The sequence below is a fragment of the Sabethes cyaneus genome, chromosome 3, assembly GCF_943734655.1.
Source record: "Sabethes cyaneus chromosome 3, idSabCyanKW18_F2, whole genome shotgun sequence".
NCBI classification, from domain to species: domain Eukaryota; kingdom Metazoa; phylum Arthropoda; class Insecta; order Diptera; family Culicidae; genus Sabethes; species Sabethes cyaneus.
In genome coordinates this window covers 103,727,770-103,741,074 of record NC_071355.1, presented here as the reverse complement: position 1 = coordinate 103,741,074, position 13,305 = coordinate 103,727,770, and the positions used below count along the sequence as shown (strand labels likewise).

At 40.0% G+C, this 13,305-nt stretch overlaps 2 protein-coding genes across 5 annotated transcripts in view; one reads left to right on the top strand and one right to left on the bottom strand.

Annotated features, from left to right (window-relative positions):
* The window catches only part of LOC128742612 (dolichol kinase), a 43,148-nt gene extending 42,756 nt beyond the window's left edge, over nucleotides 1-392 (bottom strand). Inside the window, exon 1 of the mRNA XM_053839024.1 lies at nucleotides 245-392. Within this exon, the coding sequence (XP_053694999.1) occupies nucleotides 245-309 (65 nt within the window). The 5' untranslated portion in view covers nucleotides 310-392. The remainder of the gene's footprint in view (nucleotides 1-244) is intronic.
* A 2,950-nt stretch (nucleotides 393-3,342) lies between these two features.
* LOC128743285 (X-ray repair cross-complementing protein 6) overlaps nucleotides 3,343-13,305 on the top strand; it is a 65,702-nt gene continuing 55,739 nt past the window's right edge. For 3 of the 4 annotated variants that reach the window (XM_053839831.1, XM_053839830.1, XM_053839833.1), the window contains exons 1-12: nucleotides 3,343-4,267; nucleotides 4,481-4,745; nucleotides 4,806-5,007; nucleotides 5,059-5,288; nucleotides 5,349-5,533; nucleotides 5,591-5,728; nucleotides 6,178-6,453; nucleotides 11,628-11,892; nucleotides 11,953-12,154; nucleotides 12,206-12,435; nucleotides 12,496-12,680; nucleotides 12,738-12,875. In XM_053839831.1, coding sequence (XP_053695806.1) covers nucleotides 4,230-4,267; nucleotides 4,481-4,745; nucleotides 4,806-5,007; nucleotides 5,059-5,288; nucleotides 5,349-5,533; nucleotides 5,591-5,728; nucleotides 6,178-6,453; nucleotides 11,628-11,892; nucleotides 11,953-12,154; nucleotides 12,206-12,435; nucleotides 12,496-12,680; nucleotides 12,738-12,875 — 2,354 coding nt within the window. In that variant the 5' untranslated portion in view covers nucleotides 3,343-4,229. The remainder of the gene's footprint in view (nucleotides 4,268-4,480; nucleotides 4,746-4,805; nucleotides 5,008-5,058; nucleotides 5,289-5,348; nucleotides 5,534-5,590; nucleotides 5,729-6,177; nucleotides 6,454-11,627; nucleotides 11,893-11,952; nucleotides 12,155-12,205; nucleotides 12,436-12,495; nucleotides 12,681-12,737; nucleotides 12,876-13,305) is intronic. The other variant, XM_053839832.1, reaches the window with a different exon arrangement.

Here is a 13,305-nt window from a genome sequence, read left to right as displayed (position 1 = left end):
AATTTGTGTAAAAATAGTCGCGTAAAAAGCGACTTCAGTGTATTGTCACTGCAAAACTGGCTATCTTCAATGACCCACTGCTCCCAAATTTATTTAGGATTTATCAACACATATCAGGCAAAAAGTACCTACAAAGCCGGCTTCATATTATGTCAGAAAACCGGCCTTTTTGCAGGATTAACCGGCCACCGGCTTTGCAAGTAAAAAACCGGTTGAGCCGGCCACTGGTGGATTTTTTTCTTACCGAGTCACTATTCCGTTAGATTTACAATGCGCTGTAGTAAACCTGATGCGTTTCTTCAACTCCATAAGTAATAATTTCAACTAACTTTTTATATTACAAATACCAAAAATATACAGAAGTAACTCCACTCTTGGAGTAGACCCAGTAGACCTGAGAGATTCGCGGATAGGAAAAAAATCCAACGTCAAACGCAGCCAGTTCGAACTGTCAACTGCAGCCAGTCGTTATTATTGGTCAGAAATGGAAAAGTATTGGCAATTAATGTAAGTTTTCGGCTGGTAGTTCTTGAGGAAAACCCAAATAAGCAATTAAATTGGTCCTATTTTTTTCGTTGTAAATTTTCTACTAACTAAAATAAACATTTGATAATATTTTACGCAAAACCTACTTTCGAATTTCTCACGATAGTACTCATAACGTGTAATTTTACATGCAATAAACTATGCGCTTCCCATGTATCGCATGTTTCATAGAGTATTTTTGCAAAAGCTGATGTACCCTTAGACACACCACACTAGCACCAAAAAATTGTCACTGCAAGACACGCACCTATCACGTCTAATATAGAGTTTACGCACGCGCTTGAACAGTCAGCCCGATTATACAAAATAATATAAAAAATGAAGATAGAATTAACGAAAGGGCGAATGTCGCAAGCGTAAACAAACCGAGTGAGGGTTGATTTTCCTATGCTGGTCCAGCAAAAAATAACTCTCACTCGTTTTGTTTACATTTGCGACATTCGCCCTTTTGTTAATTCTATCTAGAAATAAGAACGGCCAACGGTTGTGTACAAGACACGACCGCATATATAGGTGACGCAGGACTACGTAAAGGCCCAGACACAATGCATACGGATTTTACTACGTTGCGGCAATTTGACAGTTTTTCCATGGGATTTCTGTCAAATATCCGCAAGGTAGTAAAATCCGTACGCATTGTGTCTGGGCCTTAAGTCTCTTTGTAGTGATAGTGGCATGTATTCATGCTTGTAATCATTCGATTCTTCATGTATACATGCTATATGCACCATATATACATGCTACATGCGTTGTATGTAGTAACATTGCATACGTTCAATTCTCAAAAGATTGTGCATTTGAAAACAATTTAACAAAATCAAGAACATAAACCACGCCATCGGCAGGCAACCATGTTTTCGCCGCTAACATCTCGTGTGTGCGAAAATGAGATAGCATGTCAGCACTGCGTTTCACTCAACTGCCAGCAGTCTGATTTGGGCCCGCTTTCAAATGTTTGAGCCCAGGACATCCTGTCGCTGACATTCACTGCAGCTCGTTATAGAGATGTCGATGGGGTGACACAAACTATTAATTTCCTGCTACCTTACTGAAATTAAGGTGAAATGAGTCGTCATTGATTTTGTGAATTTTAAAAGCAGTTTTTTGGTTTAAAACAAAAGTTCTGTTAATGAAAATATATTCTCTGTGTTCAGATTGGTAAGAAAACGCAATGAATACATAACCATAAAACCAGAGCCTTTGTTTTGGGCCCAAAAAACTGCTTCCGAAATTTGGATTTTCGACGAAAAGTTAATGACTGCTAATTTCCCGTTAAAGATTGTTTTTATTATCCATGGTTTCCCACGTTGAAAGGATTTTACCAATTCTATACAGAATTAACAAAAGGGCGAATGTCGCAAACGTAAACAAAACGGGTAAGAGTTATTTTTCGCTGGACCAGCATAGGAAAATCAACCCTCACTCGATTTGTTTACGCTTGCGACATTCGCCCTTTCGTTAATTCTATCTTCAATTCAATCCTTATATTTATCAACAGCACATCTTTTCACTACATTTCTAATGAAACCAGCCCGGGGTCACCAATACACTCTCACATACGATTTGACAGTACCCCCATACTGATGGGCCCCTCGGTGCTGGGCCCCAAACATCAATGGCCGCTCCATAGAATTTCTATGAAGTGATTTCCCGCCCAGTGCTTTTGACGTTTAGATTTGAGTCATAGAAAAATGGCGATGTGCCGGGGGGTCGATTGAAACGGCAAGCATGCGTATAGTAGAATCAATATATATAGAATGCCAGTGTCGCTGTTTTTCTACAGGACTCATTGTGGTAAACATGATGCTAACAATCTGTATCAAGTCTGTGAATCTGGAACTTCATTGTCAAAGTTGCTTATTGTTATTTATCTGTTCTTTATCTGTGCGCTGGTTGGTGCTGTCATCACATCCCTGGCACGACAGCTGTCAGCTGAAGCCGCCACCGGTAGTGGTGGTAATAGAGGTAGACAACAAATTTTGAAACAAAATTTACACGAGACAACGCATGTATTTAATGCTGCGCAGTATGACGAATGCAGCGTGTTGTTTCCCCTCTGTCGTGTATCGTAAAAAAATTACACTATCTAAAGTCAGAATTGTTCTTATCTTACGTTGCCGATAACAGAAAAAACGAACTTCTTTCACTATCTACATCCCACATGCAACAAATTTTCTGAAGCATAAAACCGTATGATTGCGTAATTCTTACAGCTGCTGTCAAATTTGACGTAAAATCGAGCCAGCAAGCCTGGCTCAAACGGCTTCAACGAAAATGTATGAGAATGACGTTCGTGCCAGGGATGTGGCTGTCATCAGTGCGCTCATCGCTGATGTGTTTTCATCGTTTTCATGCCAGTGAAATGTTTTTAAACGCTCATTTTCTTTTCGTCCGGATGAATTGAATCCCTCAACTGAGTCTTTTTGCACCGGTTTTTTCAGAAATTTGAAGCAAGCGAAGTTTACAATTACATTACTTGGCAACCATATTCGAAATTTTAAACTGGTCAAAGTTTGACAATGAGATTCCCCTTTTGCTGAATCTCAGGCACACACACATATGCAAGTATAATGTAAATACATTATCTGAATATGAATATGTATGATGTTTACCACGCGCACTGCAGCGACACTGGCATTCTATTATATATATATTATATATATTGATCATACTATGCGTATTCATACAGAGCCGTATTATAACCGAACACTACAGCTGTAGCACATTTTTCCAAAACAGATATCAAATTCGCCGAGGTTTAATCGTCACGCAGTAAAGAATTTGCGATCTGTTGGGACAACGAACTTGTGTCATTTTTTCTGGCACACTTCCCTAACACAGACATCAGATTGGACTAGGTTTAATCGCGTTCGTATGAAATCTGTTGGCACGAGGGGCTTTGTCACTCTCTCTGGCGTACTTCCCAAGCAAGGACATCAAAATGGTCTAGGTTGAACCGCGGTGTTGAGAAATCTTGTTGAAATGAGGAAGCTTTGTCACTTGTTTTGGCTTACTTCCCAAGCACAGGTATCAAATTGGTATAGGTTTAGATCATCGTAAAGAATCTTCCAACCAATCACGAAGCGAGAATTCTGGTAAAACATAGGTTCATTATTTTCAATTTTTCAATAGTTCAACATCAAGAATCCATACTTTTCTTCATTTGGGCCAATTCTTAGAAGATCTTCCGATCGCTTGGTGTAAGAAAAATGAAAATCGATCTGAAAACCGCTGAGCTATTAGCGCTCAAAACCTTTCATTTTTCGTGACGCTCGCATTTTTTGATTTTTTGGAATGACACCCTATCTCAAAACTTGCCGTAAGACGTAGTCCTACGTCAAAAACCGGCGTCTTCGCTCTCAGGTCTTCGCGACTCTCTCTCAGATGTCAGATAACGAGAACGACTGGCTGCAGTTGACAGTTCGAACTACAGACGGTAGATAATCTACAGACGCGCAAACATAAACGCGTGGCATAAAACACCAATCGAACCGTCAAATCGAGACACCAAATGAGCAAAGTAAACAAACTTGTATTTCGTATAAGCAGGGAAGACTAAGTTTTGTAATCTACCAGGGATGTTAAAACTTTAACTATTGATTTACTAAAAACATGGATTAGTTACCTTCGATATATCATATAATGCTTTAAAAAATTCAATTGGCTTGTTCACTTTGCAAAATATGCGTCGTAATTCGCGAAGTTCCATGGAACATACCAGGTGATTCACGCAACTTACTGCTGATTATAGGAAGATTGATCCAATTCTGACTGGTTGCCAAAACTGTTTAAATAATATAAACAAAAAAAAGTGTTGCCGAATTGGTAATTTTTCTCTTTGCGCGTCTGTAGATTATCTACCGTCTGTAGTTCGAACTGGCTGCATTTGACGTTGGATTTTTGCGATTTTTTCCTATCCGCGAATCTCTTTCAGGTTTATCCCTTTAAGCTTTAAGTATCCCTGTTTATACAGGTTGCGTTGTTACTTGTTGAATATGTTTTGGAATCCGGATCACTCGGACGACGATGATGTCGTACAAGAATTCAGCTTTAGTGGCCGAGAGGGGATTTTGTTGTTGATTGATAGTGCAGATTATATGTTTTCTGAAAAACCAGGTAGATTTAATAACTTCAGGGAATCGTTAGAAATAGTGGAGGCTATCATCAGAAATAAGGTGATTAATAGCGAGAATGATTTGGTAAGTAATATAAAAATATAATAAACTATTTGTACAGTTTCATTTTGTTTTTTTTTTTAGATCGGAATTGTGTTTTACAATACAAAACATAGTCCATTGCCTATAGATGAGAATGATGTTGATACTGGACTGGTGGTTCCAAAAAACACTTCGCTTTTTATGTCACTAGCTTTTCCATCCGCAGAATCAATTAAAAGAATAATCAGCTTGCGGGAGTCTGAAAATCTTTTAGGTTTTGAACAGAAATATGGACATGCGCAAGGTGATTCTGAACGACACAAAAATATGTTTTTCATTGGCATTTTTATTACAGGGAGTAATATGTCGGATGTGTTGTGGTTTTGTTCCCGTTTGCTTACCAGATGCGGCTATAAGTTGGAACAATCAAGCATAGTCCTGTTTACTTCGAACGATGAGCCACATGCAGCTGGTAGTTATGAATACCAACAAACCTTCATTAAGGCTAAAGATTTGCAACAGCTTGACGTTAACGTAGTTCTCGTTCCGTTATCCAGCGATTTTAATGGCGATGCATTCTATCAGGTAAAACCTTATTTTATTACTAATATTTACCCAGCGTTTAAGCTGTTCTTGATATTTTAGGAATTTTTGTGTACAGTTGCAAACGAATGTCCGGATGAGTTTCATTTCCCCTGTTATCAAGATTCTCGGGAACGATTAATGAACAGAATTTTTCGACGCGATTTTAGAAAAAAGACTTTGTCACACATAAAATTCTATTTATCAGAAACGGTTCAGCTGGGTATAAATATATATTCAGTTTCAAGGCACGTGAGCGTTTTTATTTGGAATTTTCCCAAAGAATAATATTTGTTTATTTATAGAAAAACACGCTATCCAAAAAAGGTCACACTTTTAAGAGATACAAATGAATTACTTGAATCAAAGAGGTTCTATCAAACCATATCTGAGGATGAAGAGCGCAGCGTAGGTTGTAAATCGATTTTACCAGGTCATCAAAGGTAAAGATATACAAAATATACATTGTAATATACAGGGATACCTCGATATAAGACACCTCGTTATAACACAACCTCGATATAAGACAATTCGATGTAAGACAATTTTTGTCTTATAACGAACAAATCCCTTTGACATAGCTGGCAACAAAACCAAAGCAAATTATCCATTCCAAAATCGGCGCCACGAAGATATTCATTATTTCAAAACAACCCTAAAAATTATAAAAAACTAATAATTCAAACAAACAATAAATAGTGCAAGAAGCGTAATTCTCAACACAGAGCAAAATTGGCGACCGCTCATGCAAATTTTTTTGAACAAAAATCGTGTTTCGATATAAGACAATTTCGATATAAGAAAACTTTTTGAAATTATAAATTGTCTTATATCGAGGTATCCCTGTATTACTAATGACATAAATAATACTTTATGCAATACTTGCTTTCAGAAAATCTTTAAATATAGGGGATGTTAAAGTTCTATTCACTGTCGATGAAATCGTAAACATTAAACAAATTTTCCCGCCTGGACTACGATTACTGGGATTTAAACCTCTTTCAAAGGTTTCACCTTTAAATCATATACGCAGTTCGTTGTTTATGTATCCAGATGAAAATAACATAGATGGTTCTAGCGTATTATTCAGGGCTCTTCATGAAAAATGTCTGAAGAAGCAAAAAGCGGCTTACTGTATGCTAACGATGCGTCGTAAACAGCAGTCCAAGTAAGTATTAGTAGATACTATACATATCAGCTTATTAGGCGTGATATATCGAAGTCTTATCAATGAAACACAGGCTAGGAACGCGGTATTGAAGTACAGTATCGATTTGCTTTTGGAAACAAACCTGGAATATTACCTGGAATGTACTCTAAATATGAAAAACTTATTTTTAAATGCTCTACAACTCTGCACTCGATAGAGATAGAAATGTCATTTCTTTAGCAAAATTGTTTATCTTTATATTTTCTATAACTTTGCCGAAGAAATCATGTGTCTATCTACGAACACAAAAGCCTTTCGCGAACGCGAAACATAAAACGTATGCTTGCCGTACTCTAATTTGGGTGGTTGGGGACAAGCGGAATCCGTACAAGTTTATAGTACTAACTTAAGCTTTAAGATGAAGCACTGATTTCATAAATCCACTTGCCCCATTTTACCCCATAGGCTCGTGAAGCTATGGAAATTTTAAGCTTGAATATGCGCTAACTCAGCAAGTAAAGGTCCAAGAGATTTGCGGTCTTCTGCAATAACGTGTATTTTGAGAGCTTCGATAATTGCCTAGAACATTGTATTCTTGTAAAATGCAACTAACAAAAGCTAAGTATGAAAAACCAATTTTTAAAGAAATTTTAAAGAATATGGCCTATAGTTCAGCACTCGATAAAGATAGAAATTTTATTTATTCAGCAAAGTTGCTTGTTTTTACTTACTTAACTTTGGCGAAGAAAATATGTCTATATTTCTTAACACAAAAAAGTTATTTTTTATTTTCATTATAGTAAGCGATGACTAACCTTTGACAGTTTTAGATTAAGGGGGATATTGATACGAACAAAAAAGCTGAAGACCATAAATGATAAAATGGAAACAAGAGACACTAGGAAAAAAGTTCCACTTTTCGCCCTTTTGGACTACTGTGCGTTGGTCTCCTGGATCCAGTTGAAGATTACCTTACAGAATACTTCGAGACTAATGCATAACAACGTGATGCCACGCCAGTTAAGCTAGGTCTCCTTTTTTACTTACTTACTTAATTGGCCTAACGTCTTATGACAAGGCCTGCGCAGTATAATTTCTCCATCTGTTTCGGTCCATGGCAACTGATCTCCAGTTCCGCGGGCACCCAGTGCTCGCCAGATCTCGCTCCACCTGGTCTTGCCACCTCGCTCGCTGTGCCCCTCTTCGTCTTGTTCCTACCGGATTTGATGCGAAAACCATTTTTGCAGGATAGTTGTCCGGCATTCTAGCAACATGTCCTGCCCAACGTATCCGTCCAGCTTTAACCACTTTCTGAATACTTGGTTCGCCGTAGAGACGCGCGAGCTCGTGGTTCATTCTTCGCCTCCATACACCGTTCTCTTGCACTCCGCCAAAGATGGTTCTTAGCACCCGCCGTTCGAAAACTCCGAGTGCTCGTAGGTCCTCTTCTAGCAATGTCCACGTTTCGTGCCCGTAGAGGACAACCGGTCTAATTAGCGTTTTGTACAGTGTGCACTTTGTACGGGGGCTCAGATTGTTCGACCGCAAGTGTTTGTGGAGTCCGTAGTAGGCCCGACTTCCGCTGATAATACGTCTTTTAATCTCACGGCTGGTATTGTTGTCCTCTGTTGCCAGCGAGCCAAGGTATACGAACTCGTCGACTACCTCGAACTCATCCCCGTCGATTACCACGGTGCTGCCCAAGCGAGCCCTGTCGCGCTCGGTCCCGCCCGCCAGCATATACTTCGTTTTAGACGTATTTATCTGCAATCCAATCTTCTCTGCTTCGCGTTTCAGTCTGGTGTACTGATCTTCCACCGCCTCAAATGTTCTGCCGACAGCATCCACGTCGTCAGCAAAGCAGATAAATTGACTGGATTTATTGAAAATCGTGCCCCGCATTTCGATCGCCGCTCGCCTTATAACACCTTCAAGCGCAATGTTGAATAGCAGGCAGGAAAGACCATCTCCTTGTCGAAGTCCCCTGCGAGATTCGAATGGGTTCGACAAACCACCCGAGATTCTCACACAGCACTGGATCCCATCCATCGTAGCCATGATAAGTCTAGTAAGCTTACCCGGAAAGCCGTTTTCGTCCAAAATTTTCCATAGCTCTTGTCGGTTTACGCTATCATATGCGGCTTTGAAATCGATGAACAGGTGGTGCGTGGGGACTCGGAATTCGCGGCACTTCTGGAGGATCTGCCGCAGGGTGAAGATTTGGTCTGTTGTAGACCGACCCTCCATGAAGCCGGCCTGGTAACTTCCCACAAATCTATTGGCTATTGGCGATAGTCGATGAAAGAGGACTTGGGACAGCACTTTGTAGGCGGCATTCAGGATAGTGATGGCTCGGTAGTTCTCACAATCCAGCTTATCACCTTTCTTGTAGATAGGGCAGATAACCCCGTCTTTCCACTCCTCCGGTAGTCGTTCCGTATCCCAAATCTTGACAATCAATTGATGCAGACAGCCGGCCAACTTGTCCGGGCCCATTTTAATAAGTTCCGCTCCAATGCCATCCCTTCCCGCTGCTTTGTTGTTCTTCAGCCGCTGGATGGCTTCTTTAACTTCCCTTATCGATGGGGGTGGCACATCTTCGTCGCTTGCTGCACCAATGTGGTCACTTCCTTCGCTATCATGGTCTTCCGCCTGCACGCCATTCAGGTGTTCATCGTAGTGCTGCTTCCACCTTTCGATCACCGCACGGTCATCAGTCAAGATACCTCCATCTTTATCTCTGCACATTTCGGCCCGCGGCACGAAGCCTTTGCGAGATCCGTTGAGTTTCTGATAGAACTTCCGTGTGTCGTGAAAGCGGTACAGCTGTTCGAGTTCTTCGCACTCCTTCTCCTCTTGGTGGCGCTTCTTTTCCTTGAAGAGTCGGGTTTGCTGCCTCCGCTTCTGTTTGTATCGCTCCACATTCTGACGGGTGGCTCTACGCAGCATTTGTACCCGCGCTGCGTTCTTCTCATCCAATATCTGCTGGCATTCCTCGTCAAACCATTCGTTACGTCGATTCGGTGCCACACTGCCTAGGACGTTCTCCGCTACGCTGTTAATGGCTGTTTTCACGGCATTCCAACAGTCTTCAAGAGGGGCTTCATCCAGCTCTCCCTCTTCCGGCAGCGCGGTTTCGAGAGATAACGCGTAGTTTTCGGCGACCTCTGGTTGCTTCAGTCGCGCTAGATTATACCGTGGCGGGCGGCGGTATCGTATGTTGTTCACAACAGATAGTTTTTGACGTATCCTTACCATCACTAGGTAGTGATCCGAATCAATGTTAGCGCCCGGATAGGTTCTGACGTCGATAATGTCTGAAAAGTGCCGACCATCTATCAGAACGTGGTCGATTTGTGATTCTGTCTGGGTGGGTGATCTCCAGGTGTACCGATGGTAGAGGTTATGCTGGAAGAAGGTACTACGTATGGCCATGTTCTTGGAGGCGGCGAAGTCGACAAGTCTTAGGCCGTTTTCGTTCGTTTGCGGGTGAGCGCTGAACCGTCCAATCACCGGTTTGAATTCCTCCTCCTGACCAACCTGAGCATTACAGTCCCCGATGATAATTTTGACATCATGTCTTGGGCAGCGGTCGTATTCACGCTCCAACTGCGCGTAGAATTCGTCTTTGTCATCATCAGTACTTCCGAGGTGAGGGCTGTGCACGTTAATTATGCTTATATTGAAGAATCGGCCCTTGATTCTTAATCTGCACATTCGGGGGTTGATCGGCCACCACCCGATCACCCGCTTCTGCATCTCGCCCATCACTATAAAAGCTGTGCCCAGCTCGTGTGTATTGCCGCAGCTCTGGCAGATGGTATGACCATCTCTATACGTACGTACCATCGTTCCATGTATGATGTTTACCACGCGCACTGCAGCGACACTGGCATTCTATTATATATATATTATATATATTGATCATACTATGCGTATTCATACAGAGCCGTATTATAACCGAACACTACAGCTGTAGCACATTTTTCCAAAACAGATATCAAATTCGCCGAGGTTTAATCGTCACGCAGTAAAGAATTTGCGATCTGTTGGGACAACGAACTTGTGTCATTTTTTCTGGCACACTTCCCTAACACAGACATCAGATTGGACTAGGTTTAATCGCGTTCGTATGAAATCTGTTGGCACGAGGGGCTTTGTCACTCTCTCTGGCGTACTTCCCAAGCAAGGACATCAAAATGGTCTAGGTTGAACCGCGGTGTTGAGAAATCTTGTTGAAATGAGGAAGCTTTGTCACTTGTTTTGGCTTACTTCCCAAGCACAGGTATCAAATTGGTATAGGTTTAGATCATCGTAAAGAATCTTCCAACCAATCACGAAGCGAGAATTCTGGTAAAACATAGGTTCATTATTTTCAATTTTTCAATAGTTCAACATCAAGAATCCATACTTTTCTTCATTTGGGCCAATTCTTAGAAGATCTTCCGATCGCTTGGTGTAAGAAAAATGAAAATCGATCTGAAAACCGCTGAGCTATTAGCGCTCAAAACCTTTCATTTTTCGTGACGCTCGCATTTTTTGATTTTTTGGAATGACACCCTATCTCAAAACTTGCCGTAAGACGTAGTCCTACGTCAAAAACCGGCGTCTTCGCTCTCAGGTCTTCGCGACTCTCTCTCAGATGTCAGATAACGAGAACGACTGGCTGCAGTTGACAGTTCGAACTACAGACGGTAGATAATCTACAGACGCGCAAACATAAACGCGTGGCATAAAACACCAATCGAACCGTCAAATCGAGACACCAAATGAGCAAAGTAAACAAACTTGTATTTCGTATAAGCAGGGAAGACTAAGTTTTGTAATCTACCAGGGATGTTAAAACTTTAACTATTGATTTACTAAAAACATGGATTAGTTACCTTCGATATATCATATAATGCTTTAAAAAATTCAATTGGCTTGTTCACTTTGCAAAATATGCGTCGTAATTCGCGAAGTTCCATGGAACATACCAGGTGATTCACGCAACTTACTGCTGATTATAGGAAGATTGATCCAATTCTGACTGGTTGCCAAAACTGTTTAAATAATATAAACAAAAAAAAGTGTTGCCGAATTGGTAATTTTTCTCTTTGCGCGTCTGTAGATTATCTACCGTCTGTAGTTCGAACTGGCTGCATTTGACGTTGGATTTTTGCGATTTTTTCCTATCCGCGAATCTCTTTCAGGTTTATCCCTTTAAGCTTTAAGTATCCCTGTTTATACAGGTTGCGTTGTTACTTGTTGAATATGTTTTGGAATCCGGATCACTCGGACGACGATGATGTCGTACAAGAATTCAGCTTTAGTGGCCGAGAGGGGATTTTGTTGTTGATTGATAGTGCAGATTATATGTTTTCTGAAAAACCAGGTAGATTTAATAACTTCAGGGAATCGTTAGAAATAGTGGAGGCTATCATCAGAAATAAGGTGATTAATAGCGAGAATGATTTGGTAAGTAATATAAAAATATAATAAACTATTTGTACAGTTTCATTTTGTTTTTTTTTTTAGATCGGAATTGTGTTTTACAATACAAAACATAGTCCATTGCCTATAGATGAGAATGATGTTGATACTGGACTGGTGGTTCCAAAAAACACTTCGCTTTTTATGTCACTAGCTTTTCCATCCGCAGAATCAATTAAAAGAATAATCAGCTTGCGGGAGTCTGAAAATCTTTTAGGTTTTGAACAGAAATATGGACATGCGCAAGGTGATTCTGAACGACACAAAAATATGTTTTTCATTGGCATTTTTATTACAGGGAGTAATATGTCGGATGTGTTGTGGTTTTGTTCCCGTTTGCTTACCAGATGCGGCTATAAGTTGGAACAATCAAGCATAGTCCTGTTTACTTCGAACGATGAGCCACATGCAGCTGGTAGTTATGAATACCAACAAACCTTCATTAAGGCTAAAGATTTGCAACAGCTTGACGTTAACGTAGTTCTCGTTCCGTTATCCAGCGATTTTAATGGCGATGCATTCTATCAGGTAAAACCTTATTTTATTACTAATATTTACCCAGCGTTTAAGCTGTTCTTGATATTTTAGGAATTTTTGTGTACAGTTGCAAACGAATGTCCGGATGAGTTTCATTTCCCCTGTTATCAAGATTCTCGGGAACGATTAATGAACAGAATTTTTCGACGCGATTTTAGAAAAAAGACTTTGTCACACATAAAATTCTATTTATCAGAAACGGTTCAGCTGGGTATAAATATATATTCAGTTTCAAGGCACGTGAGCGTTTTTATTTGGAATTTTCCCAAAGAATAATATTTGTTTATTTATAGAAAAACACGCTATCCAAAAAAGGTCACACTTTTAAGAGATACAAATGAATTACTTGAATCAAAGAGGTTCTATCAAACCATATCTGAGGATGAAGAGCGCAGCGTAGGTTGTAAATCGATTTTACCAGGTCATCAAAGGTAAAGATATACAAAATATACATTGTAATATACAGGGATACCTCGATATAAGACACCTCGTTATAACACAACCTCGATATAAGACAATTCGATGTAAGACAATTTTTGTCTTATAACGAACAAATCCCTTTGACATAGCTGGCAACAAAACCAAAGCAAATTATCCATTCCAAAATCGGCGCCACGAAGATATTCATTATTTCAAAACAACCCTAAAAATTATAAAAAACTAATAATTCAAACAAACAATAAATAGTGCAAGAAGCGTAATTCTCAACACAGAGCAAAATTGGCGACCGCTCATGCAAATTTTTTTGAACAAAAATCGTGTTTCGATATAAGACAATTTCGATATAAGAAAACTTTTTGAAATTATAAATTGTCTTATATCGAGGTATCCCTGTATTACTAATGACATAAATAATACTTT